The sequence below is a fragment of the Sceloporus undulatus genome, chromosome 4 (assembly GCF_019175285.1).
Source record: "Sceloporus undulatus isolate JIND9_A2432 ecotype Alabama chromosome 4, SceUnd_v1.1, whole genome shotgun sequence".
NCBI lineage: Eukaryota > Metazoa > Chordata > Lepidosauria > Squamata > Phrynosomatidae > Sceloporus > Sceloporus undulatus.
This window is the reverse complement of record NC_056525.1, coordinates 128646773-128668460: the sequence shown is the minus strand read 5'-3', so window position 1 is coordinate 128668460 and position 21688 is coordinate 128646773. Positions and strand designations below refer to the sequence as shown.

The window sequence follows — 21688 nt, the reverse complement described above, 5'->3', positions numbered from 1 at the left end:
TTTTTTAACATCCCTTTCAAGGTTCTATTAAATCTCTCCACCATCCCTTTGGCCTGAGGGTGGTAAATTGAAGTCTTAAGGGTTTTACCCCCAGCATCTCCCACATGTTCCTAAGGACCTGACACACAAGCTAGTGCCTTGATCCGTTAAAATTCCCTCGGGAAACCTACCTCGAAAAAATCTTCATCAATTCCGTGCAAATCGGGGAGCCTGTATTGATCGCAGGGAACAGCCTCAGGATACCTGGTAGCACAACCACTACCACTAGCAGGTAGCGATAGCCCCCCGCCGCGGGCTCTAGGGGTCCACTAAATCCATAGCAATTCGAGCAAGGCTCCTCAATGATAGACATAGGCATCAATGGGCCACCTGGGGCTCCTTTCCCTGAAATAGCTGACACTGCGGACAGGAATTACAGAACGCTTTTACTTCTGCAAACACTCCAGGCCAAAAAAATCTCTGAATCACTCTTTGAGTTGTTTTTCCACCCCCAGATGCCCAGCCATAGGGATCTCGTGGGCTACCCATATTACCTCGGCTTCAAAGCCTGTGGAACTAATAAATGTGGCTCTGGGTCTTCCTCGCCTCGGTGCGGAGGGACCCGATATACCAGATCTTCTCTTAATTCAAACCGCGCCCCATCCCCCCCGCGAGTACCTGGGCTCTTCGTAGCGCCTCCTAAGAGAAGGTCATCTTGTTGCCACGCGACCAGCTGAGCTCTCTTAACTCCTGCAATATCCAGTGTTAACGCCCCTGAGACTCTCCCTCTAACACTTCTTCCTCCATTAATAGATGTCTCCAACCCAGCCAGTCTCTCTCTCCCAAAGAGCCCCCTCCCAGGATGGTACCACCACTCTTAACCGTCGTTTTTGACCCGCCACTTCTACTTGGGCCACACCGCTTTGTTTGGCTTTAAGTCCCATGTACACATCTCACATTAACCACGGCGCTCCCCTCTCCTCAGGCACTTCTCTCACTAGGGTCTGACTGCACACCTGAATCCACTAACGCCTCCCTTTCTGTCCATTCACCCTATTTTCACCAACCTTGCCCTTGAAAGTTTTTTACTTACTTGGGTCGCTTCCAGGTATCTGCCCAGGAGCACTCCATCACCGGGCAATCCTGTCTCACGTACGTGCCCTTCCTGTCCGCAAGTATAGCAGACCACCGTCGTCGCGACGTTCCCTTGGGAGTCCCCTCCGGGACAGGACCCCCGTCGCACCTTCTACTTTTTGCTGGTCCCGGTTCTTCTCGTGGCGCGGTGCAGAAGCTACAGCCTCGGCAGGCCTCGCCCAACCCGGCCCACTTTTCCTCCCTCTCACTGGAAGCCTTCCACCCCTCGGCGTGACGGGCCCCTTCACTCTCCTCAGCCATCGTAAAAGCCTCCATCAGGGTTACTGCAGTTTCCAAATCTTTAGGCCTATGACATTTGACCCAGTTACGGGCAGGGAACCTACAAATTGTTCCACCAACACAACCTCGCCCGCCACTTCTAGGGCCGTCCTCTCCGCGGGTTTCAGCCATCGCATCCCACTAGCACGTATCTTCTGTCCAAGAGTTCTAGGATGCAGCCAGGCTTCCATCGGAGATCCCTCAACCGCAAGCGGTACGTTTCCTCTGATATATTCAATGTCTGTAGGATGGTCTCCTTTACTTTCTGGTAGCACAGCGCATCCTCCACCGCCATGGTGTCTACCGCCGCTTGAGCTGGACCCGTCAGACAGGGAGTCAAGATTAGGGCCCATTGTTCCTGGGGTCACTGAGCCGCCAAGGCCACCCGCTCAAATGTATTCAGGAAAGCCTCCAATCATCCTGGGGCCCCATTTTCATTAGCTTCAGGGGATTCAAGCCCACTGTCCATGTGCCCCCTCTCCTGTCCTTCGGCCCCTCGCGTAGAACTGGATCACCATAGGTCTGCTAACTTGTCACCAGCCTCTCCTGCGCTACTTGTTGGGCGCTACACAACTTGCTCCAAAGTTTGCGAGTGTTGAGCTGCCACCTGCTGTAAGAGGAGTTGCTGTTGCTCTGCAAACCACAGAAGAGTTGCTCCGCGTCGGTCTTGGCCCCGCCCTAGGGGCGGTGCCCGCATCTCCACCAGTGTGGCGGGGCTGGTGCAGCTGGTTGCATAATGAGCATCTCCTCCTGGCTCCTCCCCTCTTTTAGGGCAAGCAACAACTTTCGGGCACGTTGCAAGTGAAACAAACTTTAATAACAGTGCTTCAACCGTCCCGCAAAAGCCCAACACCAACAGCGGCCCTCAGGCCTGCGTGAAAACTATAAGTCCCCGTCTGTCCCAACACAGTCTTTCACTCAGGGGTCTTCCCCGCCTCCTGACTCCGCGACGAGGGGCGTCCTCGGAATACTTTTCCAAAGGCTCCAAGTCGGCCTTCTCCTTCCCCCGTGGCTCAGGGCCCGTCTGCCACTGCTCCCCTTGGGGTCCCACCAAGCACCCTCCAAAGAAGTCCACCTGTCCCTGTGGGCTAGCCCAACTCTCGGCGTCCGGAAAGGGGAAGTCTCCCTCTACTCGAGGGTCTCGTAGGCAAACCTCCTCGTGAGGCCAACCTCCTCGTGAGGCCCTTTCCGCCGAGCACCCGACCGAGTCTGTAATATAGCCGGGCTCCCGTCCCGTATGGGTTTTCTTTTTACCTCCTCTCTCCCTTCTCCGACCGCAACTCCCCGTCCTCCTCTTCCGCCACATGCTCCTCTCCCCGTTCGCCTCTCACCTCCTCTTATTCCCCCAGGCCTGGCTCCTCCTTCTGCTAACCGCCTCTCGCCCCTCCTCCTCCACCTGACCCTCATTAGCCCCTTCAGCCCTCTCTCTTAAGGGTATCCCTTCGCTACACTTGTATTTTAGAAACCCATGCATTCCTACATTATGCTTGGTAGAATCTTTGCTTGGAAGAGACCACAAGGACCATCCAGTCCAACTTCTTGCCATGCAGGAACACACAATCAAAGCACCCCAAACAGACGGCCATCCAGCCTCTGTTTAAAAACCTTCAAAGAAGGAGAATGCACTACACTCTGGATGTTATCACACAGGGCAAAATTGGAAGGTTAAAGTGGGGGCAATGCAGGGTCATTCAGGGTTCAAGGGCAAATATGCAGCTGTTTTCTACATGACGCAGCAGCCAGTACGCAGGGAATCTAGGGTGAATGGGAGGTCAATGAGGAGAAAGTAAATTTGCAAAACTACTGTAGTTACGAGTCCCTTTTGCCTGCAAACTGACTCCTTTCACGTAATGCCGGCCATGTAGAATGGAAGCCTCCAATGACTTCGTTTCCCAGGATGCCTTTTTTGGCCAAAGAAGGAGAATTTAAAGGGACACACACACCTGGCTTTCCTCCTCTTTGCTGCTTTCTCCTGGGAGAAGGCCGAGAGAAAGCCTTTGGGAGTAAAGGAGGACATGCCCTGGAAAAGGAGGACATGGAATTAGGCAGGCTTCTGGCCCCAGCCTCCTCCTCCTCCTCCTCCTCCTCCTCCTCCTTCTCTCTCTCTCTCTCTCTCTCTCTCTCTCTCTCTCTTGTGTGTGTCTGGTTTTGGAGCTTGCAAAGGAAGAGAGAGAGCATTTTGGAAGTCCTTCTGGACAGGAAGGAGAAATGGAGGACATGTCCTGGAAAAGGAGGGCATCTGGGAGGCTCACGCTCTCTGGAACCAGGAAAGTTTATGGACCCTCTCTGACTGACAGAGAGAGAGAGAGAGAGAGAGAGAGAGAGAGAGGTAAGTGCACAGATAGATAGATAGATAGATTAGATAGATAGATAGATAGATAGATAGATAGATAGATAGATAGATAGATAGATAGATAGATAGATGTCACAGAGAGATATAGGTAAGTGGATAGATAGATAGATAGATAGATGGCAGAGAGAGAGAGGTAAGTGGATAGCTAGCTAGCTAGATAGATAGACAGCTAGATAGATAGATAGATAGATGGATGGATGGATGGATGGATTACACACACAGAGAAAGATGGATGACATAGATAGATAACACACAGAGAGAAAGATGGATGACAGACAGACAGACAGACATGGATGGATGGATGGATGGATGGAAGACAGGGACCCTGCTTGGTCATGAAACCCACTGGGTGACCTTGAAAAAGTCACACTCCCTCAGCCTCAGAGGAAATAGGACTCATATGACTCTTGTGTGTAGCTGTGTGTCTTTGTGGTTTGATGGAGTTTGTCTTCCTTCCTCAGACAGAGCTTTTGGTGCTTTTGGGGCAAAGAGGCTTCCCTCCCTGATTTCCCCTCCCTCCCTGCAGCATGTGGGTGAGGCATTTGTGGAAGTGACAGTTTGGAGCATGCTCAGAACAGATATTTCTAAGCAAGCAATGGGGATTTGTCCTTACCCATCTGATAGCCAAATTCGAAAATACTGTGCCTTTAAACCCTTGTTGTGCTCTTGCATGTGATAACCATTAGCAAATGGGCTTGTTTTTCTGAAGTGACTGCACTTTAACCATTTTTGAGATGTGACATAGGTCACTGTGTGATAAAGTCCTCTGACACAGCATATTACACTGTCAAACAGTTCTTGCAGCAGGAGGTTTTTCCTAATGGTGAGGTGGAATCTCTTTTCCTGTAGTTTGAATCCATTGCTCTGTGTCCTAGTCTCAGAAGCAGCAGAAAACAAACTTGAGCCTTCTTCCATTTGTTACTGTTGTGTGCCTTCATGCTATTTCCTGCTTATGGAGACCCAAAGGCAAAACTATGACAGGGTTTTCTTTGCAAATTTGTTCAGAGTGTGTTTGGCTTTGCCTCCTCTGAGGCGGAGAAAATGTGACTTGCCTAAGGTCACCTAATGGGTTTCTGTGTCCGAGCAGGAATTCGAACCACGGTCTCTAGAGCTATAGTCCAACACTCAAACCACTATGCCATGCTGGCTCTTTACAGTTTGTTTGGACCTCTCCTATTCTTCAAGAATTCCTGAAGAATTTTCACTGCCTCACATTATCAACAGATAATATCTGCAAACTAATATTTTTAAGGCAATATGGACACTCCCACCCAGGGATTCCACTACTTTCATTCCTTGTTGCTAAGGATCATAGCCAAAATAATCAGTCCCCTTGTTGCATCTTCCACCTTCTGGACAATGGAAGGCAAGTGAGGAATTAGTTGGACTTTATATTCTTGACTGAGTTTGACTTCCTTCAAATATTAGGGTAGTTGAAGTCTCCCATTACTATTGTATGTTTCCCTTGTGAATGGTTATTTCATCTAAGATGGTATCATCCAAATCTTTAATATTTCTTGGAGGGGGGGGTGTCTATAGTAGACCCCCCACAGTAATAGCATGATTATTTTTCTCCCTTTTAATCTTTACCCAAATGCTCTCAATCTGTTTTCCATGCTCTTAAGTCATGGTTCTCCTCGTAGGTGTACATATGCTTGACATTTAACGTTACTGCTCCTCCTTTCCTCTTTAGTCTATTTCTTTGGAATCATTTATACCCTTCCATTACTATGTTCCAACCGTGAAACTTATCCCACCAAGTAACAGTGGGATATTTTTCTGGCTGTGTTAAGAGTCCAAGTACATATAGTTTATTTCCCATGCTCTGTGCATTAGTGTAGAAACATCTGAGACCAGTTGGTTCCTAGTTGTTCTTTTCTGCTCACTCTTGGGTTCCTGTACTATTTGATCTTTCATTATATTTTTAAACCTGTTAGCCATTATAAATGCAAAGATTTTATAATCATTATTCATTAAAGCAATGGGTCTAAAGTTACTTACTATTTGCTCATCTTTACCTTCCTTTGGTATTAATGAGATGATAGTTTTCCCCCAAGATTCTGGTTTTCCTTCTTGTTGAATTAAGTTATATGTTTTTCTCATGGGGTCTTGTAATTCTGTCTTAAATATTTTATAATATTTTGCTGTTAAGTCATCTTCTCCTGGAGATTTCCCATTCTTTAAATTTCTTATTGCATTCTGTATTTCTTCTGATGTTATAACAGCATTTAACATTTCTTTTTGTTCCTGTTGTAATTTTATTTCATTATGCTTATTAATTATTTTCTTTAATTGTTCTTCTGATGTTGCTTGTTCAATATTTTCCTGAAATAAAATTTTAAAATACTTAACAAAAGTATTCTTAATATTCGCTTGTTCTGTTATGATTGTATTATTTTGATTAATTTTTGTTATCATCTTTTTCTCTCTTTCTTTCTTTAGTCTGTTACCCATCCATCTGCTGATTTTATTTGCATTTTCAAATTGGTTTTTTTTATTTGTCTTAGTTTTATAGCTATCTCTTCTATTATTTTTCTTCCCAATTTTTCGTTTAAGAGTTTTATTTCATTAATTATTTTCTTATTTCCTTTTGATCTTTGCAATTCTTGTTCTTTGACTTTTAGTTCATTTTTAATTTTTTCTTTTAATTGTCTCTCTTTTCTTTTTACCTCCGTCGTTCTTTGTATAATAACCCCCTTACAAAAGCCTTACTCGCATCCCACACCACTTTCATTTTAGTCTCTTTTCAACTATTTTCTTTAAAGATCATTGTTAATTCTTCCTTCATTTTATTTACAAAATTTTCATCCTCTAGTATTTTTTCATTTAATCTCCATCCAAGATTTTTATATCTAGTCAAGTTCAATTCCAGCTCTATCATATTGTGATCCGAGATTGTTCTCGGCCACATTTCCATATTTTTCATTTGAATAAGCCACCAAGAACATGTCTAATCTTGAAAAAGAATGATGTACATCTGAATAAAAAGTATACCCTTCTTTATCCCCATAACACTGTGACCAGACATCTATTAAATTAAATTCTTCTTTTAAATCAAAAAAAGCTTTTTGGTAGTCTTCCCTTATGTTTTTTGATCTTTTTTTGGGGGGGGGATTTCCTGTCCCTCTGTGGGTCTATAACACCATTAAAATCTCTTGTCAAGATTAAGTTATCATTATCCACTTCTCTTATAGTCTCAGCTAAATTTTTATAGAAGAGTTCTTTCTTTTCTAATGGCCCATAAATATTTAATATCACATATTTTACATTTTCTATCCAAATCACCACACAAATAAATCTTCCATTTTTTATCCTTGTTTAGCAGTTTTGCTTCATATTTTTTATTTACAAAGATTGCAACCCCTCTTTTTCTTTTGTTTTCTGTTGCACAAAATAAAGATACCAGTTTATTATTTCTCAGGTATTTTACATCTCCATCCCTTGTCTTGGTTTCTTGCAAGCAGAGCACATCAAAATTATTTTTCTCTAAATAATGCATTACATGTTTTCTTTTTCTTTCTTGGCTTATTCCTTTTACATTCCATGAAATAATTTTAAATCCCATTTTCCTTTTCTAATTTCCTTAAGTGTTTGTTTTTATCTCCTACAGATCTCTCAGCAAACTACTCTCAACAGGCTATTCAACCCCTTCTGGGGTCGCCCCTTTGTTCCCCTGAGTATCAGTAATTATCACCTTCGCTTCTTGTTTATCCTTCTCTCCCTTTTCTTTTGAGTCTTTTCTTCTCTTTGTCTGAGGGTACCTTCCTCTTCCTTTTTATTCCTTTCTTGTTCTTGTTCCCTGTTTTCCCTGTTTAGCTTTTCATAGAAAGTTTTTGCTTGCTCTACTGTTATTATTTTATATCTTTTTTGATTGTAATTAAATATTACTCCTTCAATCTTCTCCCATCTGTAAAATATTCTATTTTTCTGTAACAATGCCATCAAGAACTTGTATTCCTGCCTTTTCCTGATTATTTGCAATGGTAAATCCTTATAGATCTCAATAATCCTATCTTCCATAATAAGCTTTTTTCATAATTTCTTTGCAGAATTAATTCTCTCATCCGTGAACTCGTAAAACAAACAGTAATATCTCTATCCAGTTTATTTTCTCTTGCTATTTTTGAACTGACTCATCAACTTAAGCTTCCATTAAATCATCCTCAATTTCAATATAATTTGCCAATATTGGTATAATTTTTTTCATATAGCTTCTCATCTTTTTCTTCTTTAAGACCTCAGATCTTAATAGCTTTTTCCCTATATCTTACCTCCTGTAAAAGGGTACTTTGCTATTCTCTTTGCTGAACATTCTCTAACTCTTCTGTTTTCTAGGTTTTCAGTCCTTTCTAGTACCTCCTCTATCTCCACTTTGATTCCTGAAAATTCTTTTGTTAAATTATCAATTTCCCCCCCTAATCCATCTATTTCTTTCTGCATGTCTTCCCTTATCTCATTTCTCATAAATTTCAGTTCATCCCTTATCTCTTTCTTAAAAAATTTCTTAAATTCCCTCAACTCTTGCAATATCAAAGCAGAAATATCTGCTTGTCCCATTGATCCTCTTCTCACTGCCATACTTCTGGTTTGCATTCACCTGCTAATTGCCTAAAGTTTTTCCTATCTTTCGCTTTCTCTTTTACTTCACTTTATACAGTTACAGGATTTAGCAGTTACAATGTTTCAGAAATTCCATTCCCAACAATTTCCAAATATACAAACTTCAAGTTATACAGTTACAAGATTCAACAGTTGCAGTGTTTCAATAATTCCGTTCCCAGTAAATCACGGGCGGGTTACAAACTGCCATTAAAGTACGGACTCAGTCTGTACTAGGGTTAGGAAGGTGCGGTGCTTCCACACACCCCTAACCCTAGTACGGACTGAGTCCGTACAAAATGGCGCCCCCTTCCACATGGGGGCCACCATGACGACATCATGACCGTGCCGCCTCTACACGGGGTGGCGCGGATGTGATGTTGTTGGTCTGCGCCATGGCGCCTAGGGCTCCCTTTCCGCGGACCAGGAAGGAGCTCCGTTTCGGAGCTCCTTCCTGGTTTGCAGTGGCGCTTTGCTTCGCTGGGCACAGCCTTCAGACGGCTGCGACCAGCGAAGCAATGGAGAAAGGGGCCAAGCGGCCCCTTTCTCCTTCTCCCCGCCGCCGCAAGGTGTCCTTGGGGCTTGAAGCGGCTTGAAGCCCCAAGGACACCCCTTTTCAGGCTGTGGGGAAGCGGCATTTTGCTGCTTCTCCACAGCCTGAAAAGCGGCGGATCGGGGCCTCAGCGGCTGCCACTCTGCACGCTGAGGCCCCGATACACCGGGGGAAGGGGCAGGTGCAGACCGCCCCAAATGGGCGGTCTATAACCCGCCTCAGTTATGCAGACAAGATCCTTCTCAAATATATTCTTTAGTAATCAGTCCTCAGACTTGGATTCCTTCTAATATATCTCCTGTCAATTTTCCTCTTCCTCAGTATCTGGCCACAAATTTTACTTCCAGGTGTTGTCTTTAATTTTATTTTAACTTTGTTTTAATTTAGTTCATTCCAATAGCGAAACCTCCTCCTTTGTTCTATTCTTGTTTCCTTTCTTATATTTCTTTAAGCCTTTAGTTTTACGGTCCTTTCAATTCACCAGCTGTCCACAGTGTATCAGCTTGTAATAGATTACAGCTGCTCTTAATTAGTCTAGTCCCATCCTTTGTGATCATTAACCTTCCAATTTCTTCAATATTTTATCAAATATCCTAATTTTGCCAAGTCTATGAAATATATTTTTGTTCCTTCAAACTCAGGCTGCCAGCTTAAATACTTAAATACTTCTAAACTAATTCAGATCTAATTAACACTGCAGCCATTCAACAAACATGCCAGCACATTCAGCTTTTCTTCCTCTCCAATTTCCAAAACAAAGGCAACACAGATCAAAGTCTGTTAAGTATCCACAAACAAGTCTTTTGGGATTTCTTCTTTACAGCTTAGAGTGTCAGCAATTCAAAGTATCTTGTATGGAGAGCCTTGAATATTTAATTCTTGACATTCCCCGAAACTCCTCTCAAGTGTCCTTTGGTGTTTCTATTGTTAAGTAAATATAAACTCTTCAGCTTTTTTACCCTTCAAGGTTACCTTTTGTTGTACTCTCACTGAATTGGGGATATTGCTGAGAACTTAGTCCGTAACTCAGCAAACAAAAAAAAAGCTGCTTTCATCTTCTCAAAACCAAAGTAAAGTTTGCTGAGTCAGCCGGTGCCTTTCGGCAACAACTACTGTACCAGACGCCCTTCGACTCCCATTCCTCCTTCTTCGGATTTTCCTCTTAGGGATCCACCTCTGTCAGGAGGGACGCGGGGTCTCTAACAGGCCCTTGTACCCAAAATCTCCCCGGTTGGGGGTATCCTTTTGTTAATAGGATTACAGCAGTTGAGAGTTTGTGGTGCAGAACATCGTCTCGCACCACCGAGCGCCTCCTCAGCGAAACTGGAAGCTCTCTCCCTCCCTTGGCAGGTTTATTCAGATGGAGTTTGCCATTGCCATTTTCTAAGGAGGCTGACAGAGTGTGACTTGCACCAGGTCACCCAATGGCATTCGATCCCTGCCTTCTAGAATCATAGTTCATTGCTCAAACCAAGTACAAGGATGCTTTGGACTGGTTTTGAATTGGTGAACTGCCTAAATAACATGAAATAAGCGGTAATGAATGAACAAATAACATGAATTGCCTAAGTAACGTGAAATAAAGGGTAATGAATGAACAAATAATGTGAAACAAGGCAAAACCACGGGAACCAGAGGAAAGCCCCACCGGAAGCGTAAAAAGGTCACGATCCGATTCTGCCCTCATGTGCATGTGTAGGGATGCTAATTTGAATTCTAGACTATGAAGGGTACGTACCCATATGATAACTTGTTTTGCATTTGCACTATTTTGGCTTTGGCATGGGCGCTATGTTCTTCTGTGGTGTGATAACCATCTACATACTTGTGTTCATTTCTGAATTGGCACTACTTTCTTTTCTTTTGAAATTGAGAGACATTCCTCCCATGTGATAACATCTATTGTCTCTCTACTCCTTATAACTCAGTTTAAACCTGGCCAGGTCTGTGAAAATCTTAGCAAATATATTTTTATCAACCACTGTGATGTGCAACCCATCTCTTGCCAGTAGTCTTTCTTCATGAAAGTGCAGACTAAGGTCCAAGAAGCCAAATCCTTCCTGATAGCATCAGCTACAGAGCCAGTTGTCCATTTAAAATAGTCTTCTAGCTGTTCCCGGGCCATGTTCTTCAACAGGAAGGAGCGATGAAATGACAACCTGTGCTCAAAATCCTTCAGTTGCCTATCTAGAGCCTCATAGTCCCTCATAATAACTTCAAGGCTGTTTCTCGCAATATCATTTGTTCCCAAATGTATCAGAAGAATGGGACAATAGTTGATGGGCAAGATGAGTCCTATCAAATTCACTGTTACATCATGGATATTGGTCTTGGAGGCAGCACACTGCTCAAGGCATCTTATTAGGTCTGCACATGACTCCTTTCCTCTGGGAATAGGCAGGAGTTGTTTCATTCAGAGGAAACCTGACACCCTGCCTCAGGTCATTTTCTGAGGTTGTTTTCCCTGTGCCTCACAATTGCTAAGGGGAGAATTTGGAATCAATTGTCATGCCCCAAAACTGCAGTGTGGTTCCTGATAAGCTTCTTTTATGTGTCATGTTGTTCACATATATGCCTCTTGTGTTTGGGATTTACCTAGGGTTGCCATAATTGTCCACTATTACCAGGGACAAAATGTGGAACAAATTTGAGACTAAACTGTGTAGGACAACTGCAGGACAAAACTCAGCCCAAAATGTAGGACATCTAAGAAAAAGGGAGGACCTTTTATCATTTACCCCATCCCAAGGGGAATCGCTTCTGTCTTGCTCTTCCTGCACTTTTTAGAAAAGTTTCATCTTCCCTGACAAGTCAGCATGTATATGCAGGGGCCTTAAGCTACTAAACTTTCTTTTTTACTGGACAACCAATTTGCACTTGCTTCAGATATAGCCCTCAGAATCTCTGGCAAGAAAACAAACATGGCATATATGTTGCAAGCACTGTGAAAGCTCCCTCATTATCCATGTTAGTTCCTCACCATCCATAGAATAGAACATAGCACTCGAGGCCTCCCCTCAAACTCCCCCATGAAATGCTCATATTGGGGGGAAAAATCTTCCACTTTGCTGAGCTCTAAAGATTGAGGCAGCAACTATATTGAGATGTGGTTTGCCTGGTCAGACCTCAAGGAAGTTTGTGACCCACTTCTTCTCACCAGAAACTTGGTCCTCAACACACAAAAACACACAATCAAACCCCCAAATGGCTTCAGTTGAACAATCAGCCTTAAATACAAGCTCACCTTCACTTGTTGTTCCAGAGAAGCAATAGTCTTGATCATTCTCTCTCTCTCTCTCTCTCTCTCTCACACACACACACACCAGGGGGGGCTGATTCTTTGTGTTTTAATCAACTCTAAAGACATATATAATAGCACAAAATGTAATTCAGCCCTAAAAGCAGCACCCTGCAAGTGAAATGCCCATTCAGGAAACATTCACAGCATCTACAGAAACTTTCAGAGTGTGCAGTCCTAAGTACACACTGCAGTAAATTCCTTTAAATAGAGTTAGATTTTTTCCAATGAAACTTGCATAGTATTGTGTTGATAGCTCTTTTGTTAAAACCCAGTTCCATTCACAAAATATTTTAGGCCAGAGTGGGATGATGTGGCCCTCCAGATGCTGTTGGAACTGTGACTCCCAGCTGTGCTGGCTTCTTCTGATGCGAGTTGCAGTCTACAAACATCTGGAGGGTCACAAGATTCCACAATATCTTTAATTTTTACATTAATTACAATAAATGTGTCAATTTTGATTGGACCCTGAACAATAGTGAAAAACTTTCTTGAACACTTTTCCAAAGACTCTTGTGAGCAAAATCAAGAAGTGCCCTGATTTCCCTATGACTGGACAATGGGATGTCATAACAGAGAAAGATGGCAAGGTGGAATCAACTGTATTTGATGCTGTTATGATTTGCTCTGGACATCATATTTATCCAAATATTCCAGTTGACAGCTTCCCTGGTAAGTGGCTTCTTTTATAATAATAAAATATAGTATATCTGTCTGTCTCTGCAGTTGATATAAAACTGTGCAATCTAGACACTGAAAGCGTTAATACTAAAAGTACCAACAGAGTCTGAACTTCAAGGTTATTTGGTTTTTAAAATGGATTGATTAATTTTATTTTATTTCAATCTATATTTAGCTTGCAGCACCGTTTTAGTTACTAGGTGGCTGGCTTCCACCTAGTGACTAAAAGGCCTCTGACAAAGTTCTCCACGATATTCTTGCAAAAAAGCTAGTAAACTATGGGCCAGACAATGCTACTGTTACATGGATTTGGACTTGGTTGACTAACTGAACCCAAAGGCAGATCATGAAGAGAAGTGACCAGTGAGGTGCCACAAGATTCTGTCCTGCGTCCAGGGCTATCCAACATTTTTATCAATAACTTGATAGAATAAAGGGCATGCATATCAAATTTGTAGATGACACCAAATTAGGAGGAGTAGCAAATACCCTGGAAGACAGGATCAAAATTCAAAATGACCTTAATAGAATAGAAAGTTGGTCCAAAACTAAGAAAATGAAATTCAACAGGGAGAAATGTAAGGTACTGAACTTAGGCAGAATTTTTTTTGAAATACTTAGATATAGGATGGGGGACACCTGGCTTAACAAGACTACATGTGAAAGGGATCTAGGAGTCCTAGTAGACAATGTTGAATATGATGCAACAGTGTGAAGAATCAGCTCAAAAAGCCCAATTTTAGGCTACATCAATGGAATTGTTTAAAAATCATACAGGAGAGGAAAAGTGATGGTGTTACATTTTGTTGTAGTTCAGTTGATTTTGAGGAATCACTATGCAGGCAAAGGCAACTCCTTGTCTATATGGAGACTGAGATAAAGAACATTAAAATGTATAGTCCACTAGCAGCAGTAAAGTAACTCCTCTTGAGACCCAAGCTGTCCTGTATGAAGCTAACTGTCTCTTTCTTAGGTAGAAAACAATGAATTTCTCAAGAAGTGTCTGTAGTGATACACAGGGAAAATGTTTAGGTGCTGTATAGGTAAATTTCAGCACATTATAGTTGAAAAGATAAAGTATTATTATGATTATGATTAATAATAATAATAATAATAATAATAATAATAATAATAATTTTTATTTCCCGCCTCTCCCTGAGGATCGAGGTGGGATTACAACAATAAAAACAACAAATACAAGATTAAAACTACAATGTCATATAAAATACACTCAATAAAACAATATACCATTACCAATACAATGTATTGACTAAATCATCATTTAAAATACATATCATTACAAATAGAGGTGGAGTATTTCTAACTCTGTTATAACAGATTGGGTGGATAGGCCTGCTGGAATGAAATAAATTATTTTATTTATTTATTTATACATAATAATTTCCCAAAACTGGGACTCAAGGTGGCTCACAACATTAAAAAAAACAATACAATTAAAAGCATACAAAAATAGTACATTAAAATATAAAATTATTACAATATTAAAACAAGTTACACATTAAATACAATTAAAATACAATAAAAACATAATAATGTTAAAAATATTTTAAAACAATACAGTGCCATCCCATGCTTGAAAAACTGTCTTTTAAAAGCCTTCTTAAACAGGTAGGTCTTAGCCTGCCAGCAGAAAGATAAAAAGAAAGGGGCCTTTCTGGACTCCCTGGGCAGGGAGTTCCAGAGTCTAGAATCAGCCATGGAGAAGGCCCTCTCTTCTGTCTCCATCACCCGTGCTTGTGATGGAAGTGGGATGGAGAGAAGGGCCTCTTCTGAGGTTCACAGAGCCTGGTCTGGTTCATAAATAGAGATATGGTCTGCCAAATAGCCTGGGCCAGAACCATATAGGACTTTATAGGTCATATCTAGCACTTTGAATTGTGCCTGGAAACAAACTGGCAGCTAGTGGAGCTGTTTCAACAGAGCATTGTGTGGTCTCTGTAACCTGCCCCAGTTAACACCCTGGCTGTGGCTCTTTGGACCAGCTGAAGTTTCCAAATACTCTCCAAAGGGAGCCCCAAGTAGAGCATGTTACCGTAGTCCAAACAGAATATAAGCAAGGCATATATCACCAAGGTCAGATCCAGTATTTCAAGGAACGGGCACAGCTGTTGTACAAGTTTTAAACATGCACTCTTGGACACTGCAGAGAGTTCAAGAGTACAGTGGATCCCCCACGTAAGGGGAAATCTGCATATACTCACACCCCATTAAAACAATGGACTGCATGCTTTGATTGGTGTGCGGCTTGTGCGTAAGCTGGAAGCTGAGTATAGTGCACCTGCTTATGACGTGAGCACACTGTACATCCAAACTACGAATCTGTGTCTTCAGGGGGAGTGTAATCCCATCTAACACAGACTGGATCCCTATTTCCTGACCAGGTGCACCTCTGCCTTGTCTGGATTAAGTTACAATTTGTTTGCCCTTACCCAGTCCATTACTGATGGCAGACCCTGGTTTAGGATCAGGACAGCCTCCTTGGATTAAGATGGAAACGAGTTGTAGAGTTGGGTGTCATCTGCATATTGATGGCACCTCACCCCAAAACTCTGGATGACCTCTCCCAGTGATTTCATGTATATGTTAAATAGCATAGAGGACAACACAGAACCCTGAGGGACCCCACAGAACAATGGCCAGGGAGTCAAGCAGGAGCCCCCCCCCCCAGCACCACCTTCTGGGTTCTCCCCTCCAGGAAGGAATGGAGCCACTGTAAAACAATACCTCCAAGCTCCATCTCAGAGAGTTGGCCCAGAAGGATATCATGGTTAATGGTATCGAAAGCCACTGAGAGGTCTAGTAGAACCAATATGGACACACTCCCTCTGTCCAGTTCCATGCATAGGTCATCCACCAAACAAGGCTGTCTCTGTTCCATAGCCAGATGTGATACCAGATTGAAACAGATCTAGATTTTCCATTTCATCCAGAAACCCCTGGAGTTGGGAAGCCACCACATGTTCCACTAGCTTGTCCAAAAATGGCAGATTGGACACTTGCCGATAATTATTCATTATAGCAGGATTGAGGGATGGTGTTTTTAAAAAAGGCCTCACAATTGCCTCCTTTAGGCAAGAATGAACTCTGCCTTGTTGTAGGGAGGCAATGACTACTACCTCCTTCACTCACCCTGCCAGTTCTCCTCTGGCCTGTTTGATAGACAAGGGTCTAAGTGACATGTAATGGCTTTCACCTTGCCAATGATCCTATCCACATTATGAGGCTGCACAAATTGAAAAGTATTCATTAACACTGCACAGACAGGTGCCAAAGTTACATCCACTGGCTCTGTATCAACTACAGCACCCAAGTCAGAGCGGATCTGAGTGACTTTATCTGCAAAGTGTTGTGCAAATTCTTTGCAACAGGCTGCCAAGTGATCTGCAGTTTTACCTTTTTTGGAGGTAAAAACTTCAAAGAATTAAGTCTCTCTCCTTGGTCCCCTCTTGTTTAGTATCATTCTTGTTTGGTATCTTCAAATCCAGGAAAAACATTCAGGGATAGCCATGTTGGACATATAGCAAAAGAAAAGAAAATCAATAGAAGAGCAATTGGCCAACCACAAGCATAAAATACATACAAGCTTTTGAATTTACAATGGCTTCATCAAGCAGAAGATGTTAAAAATCATACAGGACAAGTAAAGGGACAGAGTCAGAGGCCTGCATTTTGTGTCAGATGTTGCTTCTGTTATCATTCAGTTGGTTTGGAGGGACCTCAGTGCAGGCATAAGCCAATGTGTGTGAGGCATTTGAAAGGATCAGTTTTTTCTTCTAGGCAACAGCTAATGTTCTCATTAGGCTAACAACATGAAGGAAAGGCAAAGAAGTATGACATACTACCCAGATAAAGTGCTATATTCCACTTTAACATCCATGGTGGCATCCTTTGGAATTCTGGGGTTTGTAGTTTTGTGAGGTACGGGAGCACTCTGCCAGAATTTTAAAAGACCTCCCTAAACTACAAACTCCAGGAACTATAGCAGTTAAAGTGGAATTGGAGCACTATAATTGTTAATTTGAAAAGGCCATAAGAGTGGTACCTGTGGGGGGGAAATCACAAAAATGACTATTCGAGACATAGGAGATTATCCGCATTGCCCTTTCTCATCCTTTCCTCCCAAGCGAGGCACGGGCTGTAAACTTTGATAGGCATTGATCTGCACCTTTTAATATATCTAAATGATAGGCTCTGACCTGCATCTTGATATCAACAGTGCATCTTGACCTGAGTAGCTATATGGCCCTAGCATGGGATCTAAATAACAGGTTCCCACAGAAACAAGGGGGAGCCATGGGTTTTGATATGTAAACGAATTTCCTTTCCCAGCTCTGGAAATGGATGAGATCATGGGAGGACCTGCCTTAAAGCTGCTATCAGGCAGATGACTTAAGGAAGTGTTTCTCTTTGTGATTGAGAGGGAGCCATTTGAATCAAAGGAATGGTATTTGCATAGCCATTTGGGTCACTACTCTAGCAGAAACATTTGGTGAGATCAAAACATGGACCTAAGATGTGAAATACACTTCAAACAGTTTCATTAGAAGACTGATTGCCCTTTGTCTAGAGACCCTGTTAAACCTTTAAAAGGTCTCCTAAATTTAGGGATGTGCCTTTCTTAGGTCAGTCACCAGCTGCTTTCAAGTCATTTTGCAGCCAAAATCTATGTCAGTTTGAAGTCAGAGTCACTCTGACCTGGTTTGCTAAGCCTTAAATATTAAGCAGACTTACAAATCCTCACATAAATTGGACTTCCCAAGATAGAACCTCTACATCAGGTGAGTATTACAATAAGAAAAGCCTATTATCTATCCCACATCTAACACGTTACTTCCTGAGTCTTGTATGAATGCATGTGTGTATGTGCCTGTGTGGGTTTGAATCCGTGTTTCCAATAAAAGAGACATTGATTGTACTTAGAGCCTCTGCCTCATTTCTGGATTTCTAGTTCCTGGTATACAGATTGAAGGGGTGATTCCTGAGGTGTAGTAACAGGCCTCTTCTTGTGACCTTGAGCTAATTAAATTCCCCATTGATAATTTGGTCACTGTTACAACTTTTAAATGCGGATTTGATTGCACACCCCTATGCCCAGGCAGGAGGCATTCCGCATCCAATCCTGACTTCTCCCGCACCTTGCAAACAATGGGAAAATCCCATTCTTTCAAAAAGTGAGAGAGAAGTCTGTATCGGGTACAGGATGCCTCCTGCCTGACCATGGAGGTGTGTGATAAAATCGACATTTAAAATTTTACATCCCACACCTAGCTCAGGAGGAAAGTACGGGAACAGGCAGTGCAATAATCTCCAGTATTTAGTCATACCCAGTTCATTTTACTGGGTTTTGCAGTTGAGAGAGGGCCATTTAGAATTCTCAGCCAAAGAGCTCTTAGGCCTCATTGAACTACAAGCCTCAGAATGCAACAGAAGGAGAGTGTAGTGCGGTAATGTGGTTGATAATCAAACTTCACAATGCCAAATTTCTACTAAATTTTTCTTTTTAACGTTCTAAATTCTAACAGAACTAAATTTCTGTCTTTTAAACATTCAGATATATGTTTGTTTTCTCTCCACTTTTCCATACAGGCTTAGAGAAGTTTAAAGGTAATTTCTTCCACAGCCGGGTATACAAAGGACCTGAAAAGTTCAAGGGGAAGAAGGTTTTGGTTATTGGCCTTGGGAACTCTGGCTGTGACATTGCTGTGGAGCTCAGTAACATTGCCTCACAGGTACTTACAAGTCATTGTTGGCCTTAATCATTAACACAATCCATCCCTTATTAAGCAGTTTTCAGCCTCATTTATCTCGGTGGGAGCTAGGTTGTATTTTCCCCTAAAGGGACTTAAACATGTTTGATTTAGATGGCATTACACCTATAGTAATGAGAGGAATTAATAATTATGAAGTATGGAGTTACAATTCAATCAGATTATGTACCTTACAGGAAGTCAGAAATTTGTTCCAAGCATACTGAGCTAAAGCAGAGGAAATACATTTCTGGCTCATTGGCCTTATACAGTTCCATGTCAACCCACAAGATTTTTTTATTTTTATTCACTAAAGGAATTGCTTGGCCTAATTGAAAAGCTGAAAAGTAAAGTCAGTGTTCAGGTATATCCAGCCCACTCATGTTGGTGGAAAGATGGCTAACATATTGATGCAAATGTGGTTGTTTGTTACCAAAGATATAAGCATTAGCCAACCCTTGCATTTTTAAAATCACAGTATTGAAGGGACCATAGGAATTACTTGATATAATAAAAAAGATGGGGAACTAGGAATGTTTTCATCAAAGCAATTCTCCCTAACATAGATGAATTTAAATGTTTCCAGTCTCTTAACTTGGAAGTAATCCATCTAGTAATATTATTATAATTTCATAAGGTAAGATAGTTAATATCTTTAGTCAAATATATACCAAGGTATATAAAGCCTGATGGATATAATTGCAGGTTTGTTAACTGTTGTAGTGAATTCTGGTAGTTAGGGAACTATTGAAACACAGAAGTTTTGACTTTGTGTAGTTGATATGCAGCTTTGCAAAATTATCAAAGGAGTCCACGATATTTTTCAGTTCTGCAAAAGAGCAGTGAGGGTGTTCTAAAAAAAAAAAAAGACATCTGTGAAAAGATTTAACTTATGAATTTGTCCTCCAATTCTTGGACCATATATGTTAGGGTTATGTCGGATAAGATTGTCCAAAGTTTCAGTGGTTATGGTAAAAAGAAGTGGCAAAAGAGGCTAACCTTGTTTTGTCCCTCTTTCTAAAGAAATATACTCTGAGGTCAATTTATTAACCATAATGATTGTTTCTGAGCCATTATAAATTGTGAATTTTAACTTCATTTCCCGAAGCACTCCAAACAGGTATTTGCCAGTTCAAGTGATCAAACACTTTCAATCCATCAAGGGACATCATCACCATTGGAGTCCCTGAGTAAGAATAATAATACAGTGGACACTTGCCTTACATGGGGGATCCGTTCCGGACCCCCCTGCGTAAGAAGAATTTCGCCTATGCTGGAGCCCCATTCACTTGAATGGGGCTTGTGTGTGCAGCGGAGCGGTGGTGTGGCAGCGTGCCACGGGCACGCGCCCCATTCATCTGAATGGAACGTGCCACCCCTTGCACCCTGTGCGCTCCCCGTGGCTTGAGCATATAAGCTCAAAGCCGCATATGGCATGCCCGCGTAAAATGCGGGTGCACTGTAAATGACTTCTAATACTCTACAAATGGCATCTGATATTTTTCAGGTTGGCATAATGAAAGTTTCTATGGGCTAGTACAGCTGTGAACAGTTTAGCATCCTGATTAATAAGTGGAATGGGTCTAAATGCTGAGACAGGTGGAGTGTGATCCTTTCTTTTGGGGAACAGAATTATTCTAGAGGTACCCCACATTTGGGGGCATAAACTCTGACTAAGGCCCTCATTAAACAATTTCAATAGATGAGGGGATAGTTTTTTTTACAAAGTAACATAAAATTCACCTGAAAAGCTGTCCAGCCCTGGTGATTTCCCCAATTTTACAGAATGAATAAGTTCTAATTTAGAAATAGGTTTGTTCAACAAGGCTGCATGGGGATCTGACCATTTTTTAATTTGGATTCATTTGAGAAAAGATTCCAGCATATCTGAGGAAACTGATTCTTTAGAGTAGAGAGAGGTATAAAAGGTCTGAAATGACTTCACAATATCATTGGGTGAGATTTTAGATCTCCAGAGGCATTGTAATAGTTGAGATCACTCTATGGTCTAACATTCTCTGCCATTCTGGTGAGTAGCTTCAAGTTTTTATTATTATAGTCATAAAAATGAGCTTTTGAATAATAATAATAATAATAATAATAATAATAATGCTGTTTATTTATAGCCCGCTTTTCCAAAAGAGATCAATGTAGTATAGTAGTATAGTATAATGTAGTCTGGATCTTTTGTAGGTTTAGGTCTTCAATTTCTGCCTTGTTCTTCAGCAGAGAGCAATATATCACTTGGTCTTGAAAAAGCTTATGATAACATTTCTATTTCCTGTAAGTGAAGAGATCTATGCCTTCCCTTAATCCTTTTTGCTTAGAGTCTTCCTGAATTAAGAGACTGCCTTCAGGGTATCCCATAACTGTACTTGTGACATGCTACTGGAATCATTTTCCCTGAAGAAATTCTTGATGGCATCTTTAATAGTGACTTCAATTTTTTAATTTTTTAAAATTATTATTATTTTGAAGGTGCGGAGCAGTTAAATCTCCATCTGCTTTATCACACTAGGGGGTAAATGGGATTTTAATGAGAATTAAACTATAGAAAACCAGGAAATGCCTGATGTTTATCACATGACATTTCCTGGTTTTCTCTAGTATAACTCTCATATAAATCCCATTTTGGATCTAGATATAAATATATGGTCAACGCAAGAATAAGACTTATGAACAGTAGGAAAATATGTAGTCTTTAGTGATTGTGTGAGAACTCTCCAAGGGTCTATTAAAACTGCATCAGCTTTCATCAGCTGTGTATCTCTATCTAATGCACGTTTGGGGACATTAGCTCTATCTAGTCTCCTAAGTTAGCTCTTAAGATTTCATTAGAATCTCTCCCCCCCACCCATTAATATTTCCCCTTATGCCACAGTATTCAGAATCTGGAGGAAGGCTTCCAAAAAACTATTTTGATTAGAATTAGGTGCATAAAATGTGGTGATTATGTAGATATTACCCATTATGGTGCCCTTGAGATTCAGGTATCTCCATTAGTACAAATATGGAAAATAATTAAAGAAAAGTTTTATAGTGGG

General features: G+C 41.5%; 1 protein-coding gene across 2 annotated transcripts in view; it reads left to right on the top strand.

Moving 5' to 3' along the window:
* Positions 1 to 21688, top strand: part of LOC121927534 (dimethylaniline monooxygenase [N-oxide-forming] 3-like) — an 81729-nt gene that overhangs the window by 23943 nt on the left and 36098 nt on the right. For both annotated transcript variants that reach the window (XM_042461219.1, XM_042461218.1), the window contains exons 4-5: positions 12705 to 12867; positions 18484 to 18626. In XM_042461219.1, coding sequence (XP_042317153.1) covers positions 12705 to 12867; positions 18484 to 18626 — 306 coding nt within the window. The remainder of the gene's footprint in view (positions 1 to 12704; positions 12868 to 18483; positions 18627 to 21688) is intronic.